At 45.5% G+C, this 24,415-nt stretch overlaps 1 protein-coding gene across 7 annotated transcripts in view; it reads right to left on the bottom strand.

The window, feature by feature from the left end:
* The window catches only part of Zbtb40 (zinc finger and BTB domain containing 40), a 69,535-nt gene that overhangs the window by 36,091 nt on the left and 9,029 nt on the right, over nucleotides 1–24,415 (bottom strand). For all 7 annotated transcript variants that reach the window (XR_013110381.1, XR_013110382.1, XM_076933942.1 and 4 more), the window contains exons 2-3: nucleotides 3,398–4,147; nucleotides 2,649–2,782 (exon numbers count right to left, since the gene is read on the bottom strand). Coding sequence is in view for 5 of the 7 variants with exons in the window: in XM_076933942.1 (XP_076790057.1) it covers nucleotides 2,649–2,782; nucleotides 3,398–4,094 (831 nt within the window). In the remaining 2 variants the exon portion in view is untranslated. The remainder of the gene's footprint in view (nucleotides 1–2,648; nucleotides 2,783–3,397; nucleotides 4,148–24,415) is intronic.

Raw genomic sequence — 24,415 nt, 5'->3', positions numbered from 1 at the left:
ACATAAACTTTCTCAAGCAAAGAGTGGTTGTGAATAGAAAAGGTTTAAGCAGCTTGATTAGGGGAAAGGTGAATGGAGGGATGGATTGCCCAAGGCCATGAGAAGATTTGGGGGGGTACTGCATGTCTACCTTGGCCGTGATAATGGCTTCTGGACAGACACTAAAACTGTAGCAAGTATGCAGTGTCCTGCAGCTAAGCATGCCTCTCTAGAGCTGGCTGAGAGGAACAAGAATAGGAGAACATGGTACAAGACAACTCCTCAAGACTAAACCTGACTCAGTAATGCATCTGTGCAGTGCTGGGGATCTAATGTGGACCCTTGTGCTTACAAGACAAGACCTCTTCCATGAACTATATCCTCTGCCCTTATATTTAATTTAATCTTATGTTCTTAAAGACTTTCTTTTTTTCTTTCTGAAGTCTAAAGCTGTATTATGGGCTGTAGCAGTTTTAAATACAGTCACCAAGTGGTTTGTAAAGCTGGTACTCTGACCTCCAAACTCGAAAAGCTAACATAAGCCTGTAATGATCACCACCAGGACTCGGGGCTCTTGTAAACACTGTTAAAGGTATTGCCATCAGAAGATTAGAACCGGAACTAGAAAGAAAAGAAAGAAAAAAGGAAGTGTTCACAGACTCAAATAAAAGATATGGTTTTTTGTAATTTATTTTTCTTGTATGCATGAGTATTCTGCCTACATGTATGTATGTGTTGTGTTTGTACATGACATGCCCACAGAGACCAGTATTACAGATGGTTGTGAGCCTCCATTTGGGTGCTGGGAACTGAACCCAGGTCCTCTGCAAGATGAGTGAGTACTCTTAACCTTTGGGCCCATTTCTCTGGCTCCTGCAATGGACACTTTTAGGTAGAGTGTTATTTAAAAAGGGCAAAGGCACAACTCAAATGAGCACAAGGATTTCAGCAAACACCACTGAGAGCCAGAGAAGCCTTGAGGAGAACATGATAAGGTGAGACTAGATGTTATCAAGGTAACAAACCAACAACACACATGATGGAGTAAGCTGTGAAGAAAACACGAACGTGCAGGAAAAAAAAGAAAGTATAATGTCCTTCAGGGCAATCAGACAAAGGGCGGAGGGATTTATGACTTGAGACCATGGCCCCACCCCCAGGAGAGACATCAGGGTTGACTTGTAGAAAGCACTGCTCTCAGGGCAGCGATTTATGACTGTGGCTAACTATTTATTAGTATGGTTAAAATCAACACAAAATCTTGAATTTATTTTCTAAAAAGTAACCTACAATGAGCTAGGACAACAATGAAATGCTGGCAGGCATTTACTGACAGAGTTAGTAGTTAACAGGCCTGCTGCAGTGAGCCCCCAGCAGATGGCCCCTGCAGGGCCCTGCCTGCTGAGCTCTCAGCAGGGGAATTGAGGCTGACAAAGGAAGAGGGTGGGTTCTAAGTGCCTGTGGCAAGAACCCTGCAGGGTGTGGGAGCTCAGGTAGGGATGGCTCTCCTTGCCTTCCTGAAAACAGAAAGGGCAGCTAAAACACAGCGTGACAACCATCTGTAGTTTTCTGTCAGGTGATGTGCATACACACACACACACACACACACACACACACACACACACACACACACACACGCACGTACGTATGGGTAACTTCTGCCCTGCTGGAATCAGGATAACTCGGTGTGCAGCTCTGAATTTGGGCTGTCTCAGAATTCAGGCTGCTGGTATTCAGTGGTACAGTACTTACTTCACACACAAGGAAGGCCCTGGGCTCTATCCTCAATACACACATAACAGTCAGAATCCTTGGGTTACATTCTGGCTGAGTCCTATGGGCTCAGTGCCTTTACCAAGCTATATTACCTCTTTGTATTCTCAGCCATAAAACAGGTCAAAAAATAGAAGCATAGTTTCTGTGAGGATTAAATGAGATAAATTATTTATTAAGTTTAGCATAGCATTACCAAATAAATGTTTATCATTGAGTTTTTAATGTCTGAAAGGGACACTATATTCCTTATGAGATGCCATTTGCTATATGCTTCTATTAAATACCCTGCACGTGTTCTGAGTTCTACTTCTCTGAGTTGGGGTTATCTGAGATGACCTTCTGCCTCCATTTACCCTTAATTAATTGGAAAGGAATGGTGTGATCATGGACCAAACTGGTGATAATGTCAGGCATGGTGGTACACACGTTAGGAAGCAGAGGCTGGTGGATGTCTGTGAGCTGGAGGCCAGCCTGGTCTACATAGCATGTTCTAGACCAACCAGGACTACATAGTGAGCTCCTGTCTCAAAACAAAACAACAGCGAAAACAATAAAACTAGTGATAGTCTGGGCATCATACACACACCTAAAACCCTAGCTCTCGGGAGGCTGAAGAAGGAGGGGTTCAAGGCCAGGCTGAGCTACAGTGCAAGGCCCTGTCTCAAGAACAAACCAACAACCTGATGAAAAAAGAAGACTGACTTTCATGTGATCACCACACAAGGCCCTTTGGAAGCATACTACCTGGCAGCCTTTCGGGCCACTTCTTCTGGGGAGGGAGGGAGGTCATTTCATTTGGGTCATTTACATTTTCCTCTTTCTGCTCTATGAGGGCCACTGGCTTGGATTCTTGAGATTGTGAGCTAGAGACAGATCATGCTCAGGGCACCTACCTCCTTCTGAGGCCCTTCAATCTCTGAACATCCCTCCAGTCTTCTCAGCATGTCTGGGTTGAGCAAGTCTGCATCTGAGAAGACACTTTCGCGTTCTAGCAGGAGAGTCAGTTGGTCCTGTTTCCTCTTGCACTCTGAATGAAGATGAGAAAGAAACAACAGAGGGCTTTCGTACTTGAAATGGTGAAAGCAATTTCAGCTGAGGAGAGCCCTCAGTTGCAGACGCCCACCTAGCACACAAGAGACAAGCAGGATGTCAGCATCTCGAGGCTTTTCTCCTGACATCATCTGTCTGATGACAGTCCTGGGTCACTCTGGGAAGCAGGGCATTGCTGTCTTGGTACTGCCTCTCTGCTCTGTAGCCCACATCAACTTTTAATACCAACAAACAAGACATTTTAAAAGAAGATTCCAGTGATGGGCTGTGGTATATTGTGGTTTTCTACCCAATGGTGACCTTTGGTAAATTATCAGTGAGAACAAAACATCTGTGGGGCATGGTGATGCATGCCTATAATCCCAACACTTGGGAAGCAGAGGCAGTCAGAGGCCAACCTAGTCTACATGGTGAGTTCCAAGCCAGCTGGAACTACACAGAGGGACTCAGTTCCAAAATAACAAACGGCCACAAAACAAAGAATATCAAAAAATAAAAACCACCAAATACTGTAACTGGCAATAGAAGCATATATTTCAATTAACTACAAATTTAAGTGAAATGAGATACAAAATCACATTTTGACTGTTACCTGCTTCTGTATCTGCTTCCTTTGCCTCACTTGGGATCTGTCCAACAAGGGAAGGGGAACAAACTTCAGCTGTATGAGAAGTCACCCCTGTGATCTCTGCAGCCACCTGAACCTCCTGGGCAATGGGAAGGTCTGCATTTATCTCTTGGGTAGCCATGTGGATTACTTCCTGGGTCTTGGCAGTCTCAGGGCCTGCTGGCATGGCAGAAACTTCCAGGGAGGAAGAGGGCTCCCCAGCACCTTCAGAGGGAAGGACTTCTACTTGAGGCTTCTCTGACTCCTTGCCACCTGCCTCTGAGGACAGCACTGAGATATCCCTTACCACCTGCCCCTGGACAGAGCAGTTTACCAGGTTGGTCAGAAGATTTTTACAACTAACAGCCACGTCAAACATCTGCAGGCTATCTGCTAAAGAGATGATCTTAGAGAAGTTGTGCTTGCCCACAGGTAGCTTGCCAGTGTACATCATTTCCAGCAAGAGGGCAAACTCTTCAGGGCTCACCACCGATGCATCAATGGAGATGGCGTCCGTGCTATCCAGCAGGGTTTTGAACAGGAGGCTGGCCGCTGCCAGGACTGGCTTGTGAGCCCTGAAGTAGATGTTGCCGACGGAAATGGTACAATCACAGAATCGCTGTTCCTTGCACAGGGCATAGAGCTGCAGAAGCAGCTGCTGGCTGTAGTTAGGGAGTTCCATGGTGTGGCTCCACCCTCGACCCCTTCCTCTCGATTTTCAGACTCCACCTAGTCCTAGAGAGACCCACAAAGAACTATGTTAAGCAAACAGGCATTCAGGAAAGAAAGGCCTAGGGGGAGATGCTCAACAAGCCAAAAGACAATTCAGTTATTCAGTAACAGACAGCAACCCATTCATCCATCCATCCATCCAACAGTGTTGCTCAGCAGGGAGTAGCAGGGTACCAGGGCTCCTGAATTGCCCATAAACATGATAGTTATGTGACTAGTTAAGCAGGGTCCATGCTTAGTGCCCTACATGCATGGTCTCACTGGATCCTCATGGTGACTCTACAGAGGAGTCATCTTCCCTTCCCCATTCCAGAGAGTAGCTGAGGGGAAACCAGCTATGGAAAGGCCTGTCATCACTACTGGCTGATCTGGAAGTTGTAACTACTCTGCTGTATGCCCCTCCTAGACCCCTAGTGCTGGCCAGCAGGAGGAACAGACTGGACATACACTGTCCCAGTACTCCAGCTGTCATAACACTGGGCAGGGACCATCCCCATCCCCCTGTACAAACTTGTCATGGGGTTCATGCTTCTACTGACTCACTGGCCAGGTCTCCCTGCTTTCTTTGCTGGGCATTCTTCATCACTTCTCCAGCTCAGGCCTTCTCTTAACTCCTGGTTTCAACATGCAGTATATCAACTTCCTGTGTTCTTTTTCAATACTTTCAAATGGAAACCTAAAAGGCTTCTGAAACTTTATAACTCCAAAGCTCCCTGCCATCTTCCCCACTTCCCAGAAATCCTAACTGTTCATACCAAAACCCTATAACAGGGGCTGTGGAGATGGCTCAGCAGTGAAAAGCACTGGCTGCTCTTCTACAAGGCCCAAGTTTGATTCCCAGCATCTGTATGGCAGCTCACAACAGTCTGTTTCAAGGGATCTGGAGCCCTCTTTTAAACTCCAAGGCTACCAAGCATGCATTTAGTACACAGGCATACATGCAGACCAAATACTCATACAATAAAATACTCATACACACACACTCATACAAAGACACTCATACACATACAATGAAATAAAAATAGAAATTAAAAACCCATAATAACCTCCAATGCCAGGGTTTCCTCATACACTAGATCCAATCTTTCAAAACCTACTTGCAATATATGTAAATGCTAGCACCTCTTCTTCCTTGTGGCCAGTCTAAACCACCATCCCCAAATACCAGGGTTTCTGCAACACTCCCATAGCTGATCTCCATGCCTCTGCCTGCCCTACCTTCTATTCAACAGTCAGAGTGATCTACTTAGCACACAGCCAGAGCCCAGCATTTCTTTGCACAAATGACTTAAAGGCTCCAGTGTCAGATCAAAGTCAAGGTTCTCATAATGAACTGCACCATGGTCTCAGTACCACCAGCTGCCTCCACATTCTCTTCCTCCGTCCTCAGCTCTATGCACTGCCTTCTCTGCTCACATAGGATCACACCGAGCACATGGCAGCCACAGGGTTCCTCACATTCATGCGAGGCTGACGCTCTCTCACCTCCACCAGCTCAGTCTCTCACCTCCACCAGCTCAGTGCTCAAGGGCTACACAGGTGGAGCACGTGTAATCTGAAATGCTTCGGAATCAGGAACGACTTCATTTGCTCTGTTTGTTTTATGAGACAGTATCTTTCTTTATGCAGTCCAAACTGGTCCTCCTGCCTCTGCCTCCCAAACTACTGAGAAAATAAAGGTATCAGTTCGTAGGTGGGTGCTAACCATTGCCAGCTGCAAATGAAATGGCACCAACATGGTGTCACAGATACAGGCTCAGCAGTCAACAGTCCAGTGTACTAACAATAGTATCTGTGTGTAATGGCCTTCAGACTAGTGTGCAAGAAACAAGATTATATTCAGGGGCCTATCAACAATTCTCCATAGGCAGATATTCCAAAACCCAAAATATCCAAAATAGTTCCTGTCTAGAACATTTCCAGGTAAGAACACTTGGTCACTGTCCCTGTCCTCGCCTTGTCCTGCTTTCAGCTATCACACACCACCTGCAGGTATGTGGTGCAGTGGCCATGCCTCCCCTGTGCTAGGTAATGCCTAGGCTTTACTGGAAAGGGTCTACCACCTGCTGGCTGGCTCTCAGTGCTTAAACTGCTGCCTCCCACAGTACTTGGTAGAAAGAAGCACCAATCAGAGGGAAATATAACGATGGGGCTCTGCAATACAAACGTAACAACTTAGTTTTGGACAGAGGAGCCCAGGAGTATGAGTAAAACCAGGAGGAAGAATATTGACTCTTTGTCTCTTTGTGTGTGTGTGCGCGTGCGTGCGTGCGTGCGTGCGTGTGTGTGTGTGTGTGTGTGTGTGTGTGTGTGTGTGTACAATGTATGTGAAGGCAAATACCTGCCTACCTGGCCCATGAGTTTCCAGGGACTCTATTGTCTCCACCTCCACAATGGTGCAAGGGTAGAGATATCTAAATGCAGGTCCTCATGTTGTATAGCAAACAGATGTTGTATAGCAAACAGATTACACACGGAGCCACCTCCCCAGCTCTCTGAACTGCATCATAAAAGATGAGGAGGTAAGTGGGTGGCAAGGGCTGACAGTCTGTGCAGTGCAACCTGCAGAAGGCACACAGGTCAGAAGAGCCCTCTTGAGCAGGGGCCGGGGTGGAGGGAGGCTATCAACAGACCAGTGGTACTAGGGTATGAAGCAGGAGATTGGAAGAATCAAGAAATGGGTCTGGAAAGGCAGACAGGAATCTGCACACAGTGCTGAGTAGGCCACATAGAAGAACCTGGGTTTTCTCTTAAAGGCAAAGACCACAGGTCACTGACAGAATGGTCCAGATAACACTAAAGAAGACAGGTAATGAGGGCCCAGCTCAGGTTTCAGTTTGTGGACTCTGCACTGATGACAAAATTGCAGTATCTCCATGGGGTAAGAAAAGGGTAGAGAATTTCTCTTTAAAAAGAAGAGAAACAGTAGCTGTCTTTGTTAAATAATCGTGACTGTTCCTCTTGGCATCTATGTCTCACATGTCCTGACACCTGGGATATAGAAGCAAACCTTACCTGTAGCCCAGGCTTCAGTGTGCATGCGAAGGGTGTGTAAGGAACCATGGTCCTGACAGTAATCAAAAAGCTGACCAATGGAGAAACCTTGACTAGAGGAGAGAGATACTGGCTCCCTCAGATGGGTACCAGGCAGAAGCAGAAGATCACCAGGAACAGTGATCTTCTGTTTTTGCCCTGTGCAAAAGCCTCCATCAAACAAGCATGGTTGGAAAATCCTGAACCCTGACTAACGAACTGATGAAGGCCGAGCACCCAGTCACAGGGCACCCGGCACACTTTCCTGAGTTCTCCCTCCTAGAGCGTCACCAGTACCCCAGGGTGGCTTATCCATACCTGTAACTCCAGTATAGGGGATATGATGCCTTCTTCTGGCCTCCACAGGCACCAGGTACAAAGAAAGCACACAGGCAAAACACTCACACAGAATACATCTTATATATTATAGTCACTTCCAAGAGACTGTAGAATTCTTTTCCACTTGTAGCCATTCCACCCCTCACCCACACCTCGGTGGCTGCATTTGTTAATTCACATCATCTTTTCAGTTTCCTTAAAAAGGGTGGCTGCGAGCATTTAGCCTGACCAATTGAGTACAGGCTGTTTTAACATTTATGTTACAAAAAGGTACATGGGCTTCTGTGATACATGCCTGCAACCCCAGCAGCAAGGAAGCAGAACTTCACCCCAGGTCTACATAACAATTGCTAGCCCAGCCAGGGCGGAACAAAAGCCACAGAGAAGAAAGCCCTGTGTGTTTATCAGTGCATGAACAGGGGGCTGAGTGACTTGGAGTGAAGCAGGAGCAGCAGGAATAGCATGGGAATCTGTATCTATCTCATACTACTTAGACCAAAAGAAAACATGAAGAAAATTTAAAATGTAAGCATTGCCCATGGGATCCTTGTGGTCAAACTATTGAATATTCTTATTAACAAATAAAAAGGAAAAAAAATGTAGTAAGTTGATGAATAAGCAGTCAGGCAGAGAGAACAAATCAATCAAATGGCAGGATCTCTTTAAAAACTGGGAAAGAGTAATGAAGATTTGTATTCACATATGCTATTGGTATGGGTGTTTTGCCTGCATGTATGTAAGTGCATCACGTGCCTACAATGCCCATGGAGGCCAGAAGAGTGTCGGAGCCTCTGGAACTGGAGTTACAGATGGCTGTGAGCACCATCTGGGTGCTGGGAAATGAGCCCAGGTCCTTTGGAAGAGCAGCCAGCGCATCACACAGTGAGTATGGACACCAGCAATGTGGTAGACTTGATCAATAAAAGGATAATAGAAGTAGTTATGGTCAAAAACATTCAAGGACAGGCAAGGGCTATTTAATAAATGTATAAGCCGACAATATTAAAAGTAAAAAGAATACTAAAACTAACAGGACTGCTAATTTCAGAACCGACCTTTGGCAAAACAGCACACTGAGGTGATATAAAGTCATCTTTTCTACCACTACAGACAGACAGAAATGCTGGATAAAACCCACAGAAATGCTTTTAAAATACATAGTCAAGTTTAAAAAAAAAAAATCCCCAGGCACCTGGAAATGAAAGAGACATCAAAATCAAAGATGGAATAGTAAATGGAAGTTGAGACCAGTGGCCCCGTGGGCTTTCAAGCTCCTGTACAGGCTCTGGACTTGAAGGACACTGCAGTAATGCAGGCAAGAGATGTGGCTTCCAGCAGACCAAGGACAGGGAGCGGGAACTGAGACCCTGCATGAAGCCCAGGGCCCAGGCCCATCCCCCTATGCTAAAGCAGCACTGAGCACCAGGAAGTTGACAGCAGCCCCAGTCATCTAGACCTGGTGCAGGGAACCACACAGAGGCCCCTGACACACAAGCACAGCAAGCATTCTGTCTTACGGGAATCCCAATCTGAGAAATTAACACAAAAACTTGTTTCTGGAATGCATCAGAAGAAACTGGACAACTTTCATAACCTAAAGCAAAGAGACTCACACAGAGAAAAAGAAAAACCCAGAAAGGATGTTTGCCACCACAGAGCACGTGAAGAAGGCCAGGTGAGCAAGTAACAGAAGAGAAGTTTCAGAAGGGACTTTTGAAGTGAGGGTAAGAAAAGATTCTTAAATGCTGCCCTAAAAGAGACAGGAGGCTTATATTTTATGTGTATAGATATCAACAGAACTCTCTATCCCCCAGATTCACAAATGGGAGACATCTGCAAAGTTTAAAGCCATCAATGGATTTATAACTAAAAAAATATAACAAAGTCCTATAATCTTAGGGGGAAAAAATGGAATGTGCAGGGAAGGGCAAGCAAAGTGACTCCTAGGCAGTGATGGAGTTGTTACAAAATAATGACTTATTCTGCTTATCAACTCCTTTTATTCTCCTAACACCTAAGGAGCAGACACTATCCCTGGTCAGTGGCAGACACTAACACTACCCTCTTTTTGTGATGAGAAGACTAAATCCCAGATAATTTGCTCAGTTTCTTCAAGGTCAAATAGAAGCACGTAGTAGAACCTGGGTTTAGGGTACCACTGATGGGTCTGCCATTCACACTGTTCTAGGAAAGCAATCTGGTAAAGAGCTCAGGAGCCAGGCGGTACACAGGTGCCTGCAGGCTGGGAAGCATACTTCTGTGTACGCACACAGGCCCATTAGGAAACCATGCTCACCGAGACTGTAGAGCACTGTAGAGACGTGAGAGGGATTAGAAACATCTGTGACTAAGAGAAGAGGTAAGCAGAAATGGAAGGTGTACACCATGGAAGACAGGCCACAAGACAGAAAACATCCTGTTACTGAGACACAGACATGGGCAGGTCTTCAGTACCCAGTAGTGAATGAAAATAAAAACTAAACCAATGGATGAGACATAGCAGGCAGTACCATGAATACAGGTTACAAGCACATCAAAGGATACTGTGTGTCAGTCAAGACCACACACACACACACACACACACACACACACACCCCAAGGGAACTAGTCACAGAAATCCATTCACTGCTGAACAGATTAGACAGAACTAAAGAGAAAGGTCCTCACTTAAAGAAAAGTCTGAGATGACTCACAGCAGATAGTAAAATTAAGAAGACAGAAAACAGGAAAGGAAAGCTAAGACTATAGAAGACAGAATGCGAAGCCTGACAGACATCGGCGGGGCATTTTAGATGGAGACATGAACACAAGAGGACAGACTGTTTCTGAAAATTTCTAAAATTCAAGATAGGGCTGGAACAATGGCTCAGTGTGGAACAGCATGGGGATCTGAGTCTGAATCCCCAGAACTGGTATAAAGACTGGGATGATCATGTGGTACCTATGATGCCAGCACTGAGAGGAAAGGCATGGACAGAGACAGGCAAATCCTGTGATCCTATCCCAAATGGCGAGTTTCTGACTCAGTGAGTGACACAGGATACCCATAACACTCCTCGGCTTCTGCTACGCTTCTAAGAACATGCAAGACATAAGCAACCCCCAGAATAAATAAATAAAATTACAGACAGATACATGTCTTTAGAATGATATTTTCAAAATCAATTAACACAATAGCAGACATAATACCAACTCCCCATTCATAGTGATGGAAGACAGACAGTTACTGGCTTCCCATTCACATCAATGGGTCAGAAGAAACAGAGGAGCACTGTTGTCACCTCTAGGGATATGCCTATAAGCCAAGCATGCACAAGATGATAAAGTGGCATTTGAGATGAGCCTCAAAGTGTGGGACTAGGAGACCATCTGTGACAGGGCCACTGTGAGAAGAAAAATGAACCAGACAACAGAGATAATGTAAGAGAAACAGCAGCAGCAAAGAAACCATGAAGCTCCCAGCTCAGAAAATATGAAACATTGGAGCACTAAGAACTGGGATGTCTTCTGTTGGTGAAAATATAAAGTAACAATTTGAGAACTACACATGTTCCTAATGAAGGAGAGATTCCTGTCTACACTACATCATGGAGGCATCTTAAAGAAAGTACTAGAAAGCAGACACATAAGAGCACCCGACTAGACAGTCCTATATACAGGGCACAAATGTAGACAAAGATGATCCTACAATACAATCAGGTAGTGGCTTCACCCCTTGCCTGGGCATTATGGAAGAACTAGCCCTGGGGTCATGAGAGCAGGAGAGCTGACCCTGTACCTTGCCTGGGCAGCATAGAACTGACCTTGATGGCAGGGGCATGAGGGCATGAACATGGAAGAGCTGGCCCTGACACTTGTTTGCCCTGTGGCATAGGTAAAGGAGAGATGCCTTACCACATCCTCATCCCTTGCCATCTACAGCAGGCAGAAGAACTGGCCCAGGGGTCATGAGAACAGAAAAGCTGACCCCACCCCTTTCCTGCTGCAGTACTTAGGAGAGTAGGGTCTGCACCTCACCTGAGCAGCATAGTAGATCTGGCTGTGGCATTGGATGCGTGAGCCAGGTCAGGGCAGGAGAGCTTCACCCCAGTGGTGCTGATACAGGACAACTAGTGGGATAAGCTTAGATACCTCTCAGGCCCAGATCCAGGGCTTTGAGTTGGCCCACCCCAACATCAATGAACTACTGGAGTGCATGAAGGGGCTGCTCCTGCAGATCCAAAACCACAGTATCTCCATGACACAGGGCAACAACAGGCCATCAGAGAGGAGTCCCAGTGAGGTTCCAGTGTTGATAGTGTAGCAGAAGTGAAAGGCCTCGAAACAGACCAATGACTCATTGCAATTAATATTTGTAAGCAAAGAAGTGTGGACCAAAGGGCAATTCCATGGGACACACTCGATAGCTTTCACAAGACCAACTGCTGCTACTGAGGTGTATGGTCTCAGACACCAATGGTCTGACTCTTGGAGATCAGCTGAGATTAGACTCATTTTCTATCAGTCAGAAGATGCTCCAAATAACTTGCCTGTTAAGCATACATAAAGACACGTATGATAGCCGGGCAGTGGTGGCACATGCCTTTAATCCCAGCACTTGGGAGGCAGAGGCAGGCGGATTTCTGAGTTCGAGGCCAGCCTGGTCTACAGAGTGAGTTCCAGGACAGCCAGAGCTACACAGAGAAACTCTGTCTGGAAAAACCAAAAAAAAGACAAGTATGAACATAAGGAGATAGATGACGCCAGGGCTGGGGCAGCTGAGCTCAGTGGTAGGATAGTCCCTTACCAGGCACACACGAGACCCTAACAACAGATACACAGAAAGGAGGAATTTATAAACGAAAGGTACAAAAAGGTATTTACAAACCAGAGATATAAAAACAAATAAGGAAAATATGATTAACGCAGTAGCAAGTGAGGGAAAAGGAAGACACGGGAAGTGCACTAAACAGAAGCAAAGTAAGACAGAAGCAATAAATGCTAAGTATTAGTGACCACACTAAATAAACAATTTTCTTGTCAAGAGGTGATTCTCTGCTTGAACTTTTAAAAACTATATTACATGTTTGCATGTGTGTGTGTTTACACTTAAATAGTGCCATGTGCAGTAAGCATTAGTGAATTAGCTACATTTACTACCAAGAGATGCTTTGAATAGTTTTGAAACCAGCCTTCTGACTTAAGTATCCGTCTTTAAAGAAACAAATTATACAACCTTTGCAGAGCACTTTGGGGGAATGGGATACAGAAGGCCCAGAGCTCTAGCTAAGCTACACTTGAGAAACAAACCATACAACCTGTGCAACCTTTGCAGAGCACTTTCTGCTAGAATTCTGTTACTAAGTAAACGCATGTGATGAGCTCCGTGGCTAGGGAGAGGGAGCACCAGAAAGTCCAGAGGCTGAGCCACACTCACCCCAGCTTCCAACATGCTTTCCTGTCCCAGCCTACCTCCCCTTGCAGGGAAGTTCCATGGAGAGAAAAGACTGTACAGTGTGGTTTGGGAGGTAAAGAAACTTAAGATCACTAAGTGTTGAAATCTCTAAGTGTTGAAGATTGACACAGGAGCAATATAAAGTATGTTATGAAACACTTGCAGAAATTGCTAGGCTGGGGGAAATTGTCAAAGGTCCCATGGGGAAAACGTTTAAGCAACAAGAAAGAACTCCAGAAAGAAGGATGCTCCTCAAAGGAGCACTATTAAAGCCTCAAGAAAAGGCTATACTGACTCAGAATAAAGACACCAGACAGAAGAAACTTAATTGGCTGAACCAAGTGCTGTATAATGACCCAAAACACAAATGGGAATTCAACACAAAGTAGAAAACTAGGCCAGCTTTCTAAAAGGGGCACAAAGAATATTTATTTATTTAAATTCCTACCCTGACTCCTTCCAAAAAGGATTTGGAAGTCTTGAGGATGCTTATGTTACAAAGAACACAGGAGAAAGCTGGAGAGAGCAAGCAGGAGCTAAGGCACAGTTGGGGGAAGGTGACATCTCTTTAAAGAACATGGAAGGAAATAACACTTCAGGTAACACTGTCCATACACAGTGTTAAAGGAAAAGTTCTGCCCTCTAGAGCCTCAGGAGTTCCCTAGCAAGGCATGGGTGAAGGCATTAGCTGCACTAGCAGAGAGGGGAGACTAGATCTCCTGTACTTGCTTTTCCTATGAGTCTCGGGGCAGCAGCCCACACACTATCATTCACTCAGCACACTGCTACGTGTTGTGGGAGCCCAGTGGAATATAAATCAAGACCCACTTCCACAGGGAGCACCTAGCTCACCCAGTACTGGTACAACTGCAAACAGAACTCTCAAATGGGCTCAGTCTGAGATCAGAGGAAGGAAAAGAGGGAGACAACGGATGGGCACGGCCCCTGCTGAGTAGCAGGGAAACACCAAGGGTTAGAGCTGTACCTGCCACTTAGATACGACTTCAACAGGTGAGGGCAAAGATCAAGTGCTCTAGCCAGAGGAGACACTTGGGCTTATTTCTTGAAGGGACCCCATGGCACTGCACCAGGCACTGGTGACAGAGATGTCACCAAGCAACAGCAGTATGATGGGTGTGGCCAGACACTGAGCAGAGGAAAGGGCACCTGCATTTTAAGGGTGGAAGCTTCCAAAATAGGAAGAACCCAACTGAGTCAGCATTAGGAGAGGTCGGATGGGCAGACCCCGGGAGAGGGACCACAGCAAAGACAGATGACTAGACATCCTACCCACACTGTCTATCAGTAACCAGCTGCAGGTTCCCAACGGCTGGGCTTCTGTTGGAGAAGAGAAAAACTACTCTGATTAATTCTTGGTCAAAGACTGTCAGTTTGGGTCCCGCACTAATTCTACCTCTTGCTTTAATGTCTCTGGTGATAACTGTCTCCTCTGCAATCTTGCTTTCTGTCTCATTGCCTGGCCTCTGTGCAGCCAGAGCCGAGGGACCTTGGAGAGCCCTTTTGGTTGCTTTCACGGCACAGGATTTCATTACTCTATCTGTCACGTACTCCTGTCACACGACCAGATGACCTTAGTCCAATCTCCTCCTTTTCAAGGGAAGAGACTGAGGTCCTGAGAGGCTGAGCCACTCTCTGATCCTAGTCTGCCTTAACCCTGTGGCTGTTTAGTAGCTCACAAACAACCAGAGCCAGGTGAAATAAGTGGTTCTCTCAACATAATTAGAGCAAAGATCACACACTCGAGACAAGAAATGGGGGATTGCTCCACACGAAGAGATGATTTCAAATGTAAGCTACTGGAGGAATCAGCCGAGTTAAAAGAGAAGCCCTGGCAATTATTTCTGAGAACGCAAGGATGGTTGGTGAGGTTAGAAAAGGGTGACTGCAGCTTTCAGCAGGCCTGGATTTCTCAAGTTCAAAGGCAGCTGTCAGTTGGTATCATCTCTAACACTGCCCGATAGGCAGAGCTGCAGTAAGGAATGCAGACTTTCCTGTGCTGCTGCAAGGCTCTTGGCCGTGTCTCTCACACATACATGTTTCTAATCTTACCATCACTGTCATCAGCACTCTGCCCCAAACACTAGTGTTCTTGGTTGAAGCAACACCTCCGTGGGCCAGTGGTCTTTCCTACGGCACACTCTGGTCACTGGGAACTCCAAGCAGCCAGAATAGCTCCCGAGAACTCCAGCATGGAAGGTCTAAGGGCCGACTCAGGTACAGCATGTACCTTCAGGGATTTGGGAGGCTACCTCCTGAGCAAGATGCTGCACAGGCACACAGCTTGCTATGTACTGGGATTTACAGTTCACAATCCCATTTACCCTTGTGCACAGATGCAAACGAAGGCACAGATACATTAAATACTTTGTGAAAGAACCGAACAGCTAATAAAGGGCTAAGTCCTGACTTAAGTCTAAGTTTTGACGTACAAGCCATAGTTATGTGCTCTACAATGCAGGGCTGCACTGATTGCTGAGACTTAGTCACCATCACCCCAAGCCCCTCCTACAGGCAACTCTTCTCCCATCAGCTGAGCTGTCAACCGTTGGTTACTTAACAGAAGCACTCTAGCTCCTCCTCAAGGAGACTGGTCAGAGAACTGACCACATCCACCACCCAGCAACTCAGGAGACCCTGCTTCTCTCTTCCCTTTCATTCTCCATTTCCTCCTTTTGTGAGGTTCTAGGGAATCAAACTGAGGGCTTCCTAGATGCTAACTAAGCAAATGCTGTACCACTGATCAACAGTCTCAGCCCTTGGTTTCTTAAAACAGGTTCTTGTTATACAACCCAGGCTGGCCTCTCCAGGGCCACTATGTCAGGTGGCCAATTTTTCTAATTTGCTAATCCCTGCCTTCTGTCAGCACTGACAGCCTGACCTTTCTTTCCACCAAGTTGCACTAGGATGTCACTTATCAAAGAATCATTAAGAGCCACCATAATGATGAACCATACTACATTTCTAAGCAAGTCTTGTAACAACCCAGTGAGGCATTGCGCTCCATCTACAATAAGGCCTTGACAGTGAAGATGTTAAGTAACAGCCCAAGGCCTTACACAGGCAAGTCAACAAAGGCAGTGAGTATCTCATCTCATCTGTCTGACTTGAAATCCATGTCCTCTCACCCACCAGACCAACTTCCCAGGCTTTAATGTGCCCAAGGATCACACAGGGATCTTGTCAAAGGAAATTCTTACCCAGAAGCTCTAGCATGAGGGCCAAGATCCTGCACCTCTAATAGCTCCAGGTGCCACAGGTGCTGAGGAGTAGCCAGGCACTGTCTGCCACGGCCTAACTTCAAATCACACTTGTTCATATCTGCTTCTTTTGAAATATGTTAAAAGCAACACTTCATGTCTACAAAGTTACAAGTCATCTGCACATCCCTCCCTTTTGCCCTGACTCTAGTTAAAACAAGAATAGCCACAACAGTCCAGTGTCTCTGGGCACTAATCTACAGAATACAGAGGAGTCTATATCTGTATAGGCAGGTGTTAGGCAAACAACTTTGCAACCTCTTGGCAACAACCCAAGTGCCTCTGGCCTGCATTCCCACAACCTGGTCTTCCAAGAACCTCTGGATTCCCTGACTGCTGTCAATCTAACTAGAGCCACTAGACCCAACAGGGTTCACTTTCGGGACAGGCTGCTCCTTACCTAGGGTAAAGTGGTCACCAGGACCTGGGCAGGCCTCTGAAGGGCCACAGATGGCACACAAGCCATTAATATGTGCAAAACTGAGTACAGTGAACAGATCTTGGCCCACACCACTCTACATGACCTACTGTGGCATTTCTTTTCTAAACACAGTGCATCTGTCCTCCTCCACACAACTCAGCTTCTCAGCAGCGGCCTGGCCAGATCCTGAAAGATGACTGCAATGGCATTCGAGACCACTACTTTGTGGTGTCAAAAATTAAAACTCAATATTGCATGCTGCCTTAGAATTTGGCAATATTGAGAGGGCTTCAAAGGGCCTAAAACTAGTCCCTCTCCACACTAAGCTCCAGGTACTCAGAGAACAAACTCAGAGATCAATTGCAGCTCCTATCTGCCCCTCAGCAGTGGCTTCAGCTCCCCCAAAGTTGCTGAAGAAGCCAGTCACATCCTCTGGGTACTGCAGAGATTGCCTCTCATGGGCACTCAGTGCTCACTGGGCTCCTGTACAGCTGTGCACTGTTCCCACTCTCTGTCAGGTTTTCTGCGTAGGGCCATCCCCTGACCCCTGGGACAGGAACCCCTCCTTATCAAGGGGGTGAGCAGGAGACGATTAAAACATCATTTTTTTGGCCAGTCCTCTAAACCTCCCCCCTTTGCATATCCTTGATTCTTAAATGCCAATGCCAGAGCACAGGCTAAGTGTTTCCCATCCCCTGTTTAATTCTCCTAACATCCCTGACAGGTGGAAAGCATACGACCTCCATTTTACAGAGAAAAAAACTGGTATCCAGCAAGGGAATCTGCCCAAGACAGCACCGTAGTCACTAATGTCAGACGCAGCTCAAATGCAAATCTACCTGGCTCCTTGCCCTTAAAACATTATTTATATTTTGGGGTTGGGGAGATGTCACAGCACACATATGGAAGTCAGAGGACAACTCTGTAGAATCACTTCATTTCTTTTACCTTCGTGTTAACTGTTAATTATCACAGCCTAGAGTAACGTGAGAAAAGCAGTCTCAGTTGGAGCATTGCCCAGATCAGACTGACCTATGGGCATGTCTATGGGGAACTGTCTTGATTATTAATTGAGGTAGGAGTGCCTGGCCCACTCTGGACAGTACCATTCCCCAGGTAGTTGATTCTGGGCTATACACAAGGAGACTAGCTAAGCATGAACCTATGTGTAAGCCAACAAGCAGTGTTGCTCCATGGTTTCTGCTTTCAAGTTTCTGCACTTGAAAACTCAAGATTTTGAGTTCTTCTGCTGCTTTCTCTCAACGACAGATGGTAACCTGTAAGCTAAAATGAACCATCTCTGTAGGTGCTTTTGGTCGGTGTGTTTTATTAAAGCAACAGAAAGGACACTAGAACATATGGATGATGGGCTCAAGCTCAAGTCATCAGACTTACATAGTAAGTGCCTTCCTCCACTGAGCTAACCTATCACCCAGCTCCCTGTTCTCATTTAGAACCTCAGTTTCTCTGGTTGCCAGGGCTTTCAGGCTCCCCATACCTCTCCTAGGAGAGATGAAGTGCTAGCCAGGCTGATGGGAATGCCCCCATTTAAGGAGCCTTGTTCTTACTGTACTTTGCTGCAGACTGAGTGAAGCTATGTATCTAAGAGAGTGCTGCTGGCACAGGCCAGCTAGCTGGCTGCCAAGAAACTTCCTCAGATGGCCTGAACTCAATTTACCAAAAGGTCTGACTTGGCTATCAGCCTTGCAGATACATAAACCCTATCCTTCCAGAGTCTCACAGTTGGCTGGACTTGAGAAACATAAATAACTCAATATAGATCAGAGAATGGATCCATAATGTGAGCTATGCCTCTTCTTTGTATAATCTGTGAGGAGAAGCCAGTGGCCAGAGCAGACAGCATCAGAAAGCCCTTTACAAATCACAGAAGACAGCAGAAGGAAGTTGGCTATATGGAGCCAAAGTTTAGATAAAGCCCCATAATTCACCTTGGTCATTAGAGTAAATTCAGCATGCAAGTTTTAGGATTAAGGTGCAATGCCAAATGACAGTGTGTCTGGTTCCTTCCACCACTGAGGTCCTGTACTCTCCTGCAGCCTGGTCTCTCCTGTGACAGATACATGTGGCTCTCTGATGAACACCGCCCAAGAGCTGAGGTTTTGATGGCTCCTTCAGAATGCAAGGAAGCCCCTCACTGACGTTGGCCAAAGCCTTACTTTTACTCTGAGCATCTATCTGGGGCAGATCAGCCTCTCCCTCTTTCAAGCTGCCTAAGCCCAAGGAATCTTCCAACTTACTTCAGACTCAGCTCCATCCTGTCCCCTTCCTTGTCATCAACCACATGCTGGCTGCAACCTCAGCCCTCTGTTCCACTCAGCCTCACTCCTCCCTGGCTTTCCCCACAGGCCTTATCCACTTATTACTCAGCCCCCCTTCCCACCACTCATCACCATATTAAAACTCAGAAAGAAATTCAGTCTTCAATGAACACCACCATGAAATGACCCTTTGTAAGAAGGTGATAAAAGCCATGGGGTGGTACCTGTGACCTCAGTACAGGGCAGAAGGATGGCGAGTCAGATGCTAGCGTGGGCTACCCAGCAGGATGCTGTCAAAAGCTAAGAATTAAAAGTCAGAAAACTACAATTTATTTATGCTTAGAGACTACACAACTCAACTGTATTCATTTATGGATGAATATAGACAGACAGATAGACAGAAATTAAGCAGCCTGCCCAAGTTGTTCATATATCTAAGCAATGTTGAGGCCAGAAACCAGGATCCCAGCTTTTGGATCTTATGCTTGTATTTGGGCCAAAACTAAAACACCCAACTTCTAAGAAAACAACAGAGGCTCTCAGTAGGGTGGACTCTGTGTCTCAGACTGGTACAACACCAGATATGGTGGACTCTGTGTCTCAGACTGGTACAACACCGGATATGGTACACAGCTCCTTTGTTACTCCTTCTTTGACTATAATTAAAATATCAACCCTTGGGGCTAAAGAGTTAATACCAACCACTGGGGCTCAGTGGTTAATAGCACTGGCTATTCCTCTAGAAGACTCAAGTTCGATTCCCAGCACCCATATGTCAGCTCACAAGCATCTATAATTCCATTTCCAGGAAATCTGATGTCCTCTCTGGGCTCTGTGTGCACCAGGCATCCAAGTGGTACATAGACATACACACAGGCAAAACACTCACACGCATTTTAAAAAGTTAAAAACATAAATACAATTTGGAGGCGATTAAATCAGAAAGTTTTTTTAATGGTAATATTTAACTGGGGAGTAATGGTTCTATGACATAGGACTCCCCGTTAAACTTCCCTGGAAAACTGCAAGTCATGTGGAGCCTACCTGCTCACTGAGAACTAGAAAAATGCCCTTTGATAAGACAGGAATATTTGGGGATAGGGAAAATGTATTTCCCTGCTGCTTGACTGCTTTACCAAAATGAATTTACCTATCAGGTATATAAGCACAGAAAATGAGTGCTACCTAATAGGAAGAATGTATGTGTCCTTTAGAACCATTCTAGAATTCTATCGGTGCAGAGAAAGAATGTGAAATGTACACCTGCATTGCATTCAAAGCAACAGAACTTGAATGGGTTTGAAAAAAACTCTAAAAACTTAATACAGGAGATTTTAAGTAAATATAGCATAGAGACATATTTGGGGAATATTATGCAGCCACTCAAACAGGTTGTTGGCTGGAGGTGGAGGTCATCAGGAAGATGCTTACTTGACAGCATACATAAGGCCCGGGCTCAGCACTCAGCACTCAGCGACCAAGTTCTATATGATATGCAAAGGACAAGTAACCAGAGACAATACAGAAACTGCATTTCACGTAATCGTAAAGCTTCCAGAGCCTGGCATGGTGGCATATACCTGTGATCTGCACACCTGGGAGGGAGAGGCAGGAAGATCAGGAGTTAAGGCAGCCCAAGCTACACAAGATCTCAAAACCAAAACAACCAAATAACTCTTCTGTAGCAAAGGTCACCACTGTGAAAGTAAAAAAGATAACTCAAAGAACAGAGTCATGTCACTTAGAAATCAGCTCTCTGATAAAAGCATTAGAGCAGGGTGAGTATTCACAACAATGAAAGGACCCATAAGCCAACCAAATGTGAGCAAAGGACTGCTCAGGCCAGGCAACACAACACAACAGAGAGCACAAGCAAGGATTCTTACAGGCTATGACGAAGCAGAAAAGGCCAGGGCTTCGAACCTACAGAAGTGCAGGTAGGCTGCAGATGCTGCAGCTGCCCTGGCAAACAACTTGGAGGTTCCTTAAAAAGCTACACACACTCACCAGATGTGGTGGGGCACACCTATAACCTACCACTCAAAAGGCTCGGGCACAGAGTGAGATTTTGTCTCAAGAAGAAAAAAAAAAGTTAAATAACAAATGACCCAGCAACTCCATTGCCAGGATACACTCAGGAGAACTGAAAACACACCCACACAGAAACTTCTGCAGTGGTGGGAACTGAGACATTAAACACAGCAGGCAGAGCTATCGACCTAATGGACATCAGCTGAGGAATGGGTGCAACCCACTTCTACAAGGTGGAACAATATTCAGCCACAGAAAGAAGTAAGTTCTTAACACGTGCTACCTCCTGCATTAAAATGTCTACAGAAGGCAAACTGAGACAGGATTAGTGGTTACCACAGGCTGCAGGAGGGGAAGGAAGAGTGACTGTAGTAGATCTGTTTGGAAGTGATCTAAAAACAGATCCTAAAATTAGTGAGTAATGCTTACAGATATTAACCATGCAATTTAAACTGAATTACATCTAAATAAATTAGATCTAATAAGTTACATTTAAATACATTTTCTGAAAAAAAAAAAAAGACACTAAGATTTCTAATAGCATGGGGGAAATGCTGTATCCTCATCTTCTTCTTCCTCTTCTTCCTCTTCTTCCTCCTCTTCCTCCTCCTCCTCTTTCTTTGTCTTTTGATGTTTTAAGACAGTGTCTCACTGTGTAACCCTACCTACACTGGACCTTGCTATGTAGACCAGACTGGCCTCAAATTCACATAGACCTGTCTGCCCCTGCCTTCTAAGTACTGGGGTTAAAAGCCCTGTGCCACCGTACCCAGTACGTGCTCTAGCATGTGTGTATACACACAAACACAGGGTTTCATTTAGACTGGACTGCCTCCAACTCCTGATCCTCCTGTCTCAGATTTGAAAGTGCTAGCATTGCAAGCATGCACCATCATGCCCAGTTTGGAAAAGAGAACAGCCAGTGCTTGATGGAACCTAAGTGCAAGTGTGCTTTAATTTAAGTGTGCATATTTATGTGCAGACAGAATATTAAATATGTGTTAATGCTAATGGTGGTTATTCCTAAGTACTGTCTTAATGGGGGATTCACTGTCTTCTTCGTATGATTCAAATGCACTGGTTTCTTTCATTCATTCATTTATTCATTCATTCATTCATTCATTCATTGGTGCTGGAGAACAAACCTGAGCCTTACACGCTGGCAAGCAAGCACTCTGCCGCTGAGCCTTACCTTCCGCTCAAATGTGTGCTATACAGTCAGGGCATTTAAAAAAATTGAAAGCCAGGGGCTTACAGTGTAGCTCAGTAGGTAGTGTGTGCTTGCCTAGCAGGCTTGAAGCCTTGGGTTCTAGCCCCAGCATCATATAAACAGATACAGTAGTACATACCAATAATCATAAACCCAGAACTCAAGAAGTTGAAGTAGGAGGATCAGAAGTTTAAAGTTGTCCTTGGACACACAGTTTGAAGTGACTCTAGGATACATGAGTTTCTGTCTATTAAAAAAAAATTAAAAACTTCAGAATCTCAGACAAGCCTGTGTAGACTGCTTCAATGCCAGGGTCCGACACAGCTCACCCACTAAACATTTACACTCCTGCTATGTACAAACCTTAGTAATCAAGACACTGCCAGGAAGATATTTTATATGTGTAGGGTGGGGTCTAAGCCCACATTATTCAGGGAAAGAGAAGTTATAAATTTCTTACATTACCCACAGATGCCTTTTCTGGGGGAGAAGTTCTCTCTCCCCGGGTGTGGTTCAGTAGTAAACAACACTACACAGGTGTGGTGTGAATCTCAACTGTAAAACAAACTATGTTACAAATTATGGAATCTGTGTGGGGCTCAGGTTCTTCCCCTCCCAAACAGGGCTACCAAAAGGCTGAGTGAGCCCAGCGAAGGCACTGCCTGTCAAGAGCACAGCGAGTGCTTATCAAGCAAGCACCTGCTAATTTAATCTCCAGCATCACTACCACCTCATCAGATCAGCAAGAAAACAAAGACTGGACAAAAGGGGACTGGAGCGATGCCTCGGTGCTTAAGAGAATATCTGTTCTTCCAGGAGATGGTGGCTCACAACTTCCTGTAACTCTAGCTCCAGGGGATCTGATGCTGGATCAGGCCTCCATAGGTACCTGCACAAATATACACTAACCCCCACGTATACACATTCATTTAAATAAATCTATAAAACTATTTTAAAATTTTAAAAGAAATTTACGGATCACTGGGAAAGCTGGTTTCCACAACTCCAAGCTGGGAGCAGGCATCTGACTCCTATCCTGCCTCTAGCAACCACCCTAGGCAACTAATTGCCTTTCCCAGATTCTCTCAATTTCTAATGAAAGTCTTCTTGAGGCGCTCTACGAGATACAACGAAGCAAAAACATCAGAATAGCATAGCAAACTGCTCAACCCCTCTTAGCAGCTGACTAATTCATAGAAACAAGCGATTCTGCACGGCTATTACAACAGAAGGAGGCTCTGCGGGACTTAGGTGCCTTTCTGGGCACGCTGCTCTGATCCAGTTCATCCAAGATTACTCTTCACAGACTCCACTGCAAAATCCCCTGAGCAGCACAGCCGCCTAATGAGCGACTGGGGATTGTGACTGCATTATACTTAATGCCAACTTTCCCATCCTGCAGTCAAGAGTCTCAACAAGCAATCACTGCTTTAATGCTTTCAAATCCAGCCTCTTAGGTGTACAAAAGACCCTTCGCTTTGTCACTGATAGGCCTTTTGCTCTGACCTGAAAACCTGGATGACTTGCAAGTTCTCCTAACTTGATTATCTGAATACATCTTTCTTCGGCAGGGAATACATCTGGACTACACATTTAACACAGAGCCAAACTCCAAACTCCAAATCCCCATCTAATGTACAAATGAAAACACCCTGGCAGGGACCCAGTATCCCACTAAGTGCTGTGATGCCAGAGGTTGTGTGTGTGCTCAACAGTAAAGTCTGGACTGTGCCTCTAGACATAGCTGCCCAGGAGTGAACACTGGCTTGGCCCCTAATGAGCTAAGACTTGAGGCAAGTTGATTATTCTTGGGAACTCAGTTTCCTCATGGGTAAAATGGAGATGACATCAGGGCTTGCTTGGCTCATGTGAGAATAACCTAGTCTACACAAACAAGTCCATATATACCAACAGCTCCTGTTATACCACAGACGCTCATCAGAGTGAGCTGTCACTGTCCAGCACAGGACGATAATTCAAAGAGAAGAATATAAACATTCTCCCACTGAAATGTTTGCTTTTACTACTGTGCATCATCATTTTTAAGTTGTATTTTCTCTTTGATATATATCAGATATTACGTAGCGGCTTTTTCAAGCAAAGACTTGATACATTCCCACTGTCATCTAACATAGCTGATTTGGGATGGAAGTCAGGGTAGGAAAGGGGGGATGGGATAGTGTGAGCCTCTCCTAAGAGCCCCAGGCTATGCTCTGAGTCTCATACAGACCCTGCATACAACAGGA

This window comes from Arvicanthis niloticus, chromosome 5, assembly GCF_011762505.2.
Source record: "Arvicanthis niloticus isolate mArvNil1 chromosome 5, mArvNil1.pat.X, whole genome shotgun sequence".
In the NCBI taxonomy this organism is placed as follows: Eukaryota; Metazoa; Chordata; class Mammalia; order Rodentia; family Muridae; genus Arvicanthis; species Arvicanthis niloticus.
Note: the sequence above shows the minus strand (reverse complement) of the source record. Positions and strands in the feature narration are given on the sequence as shown.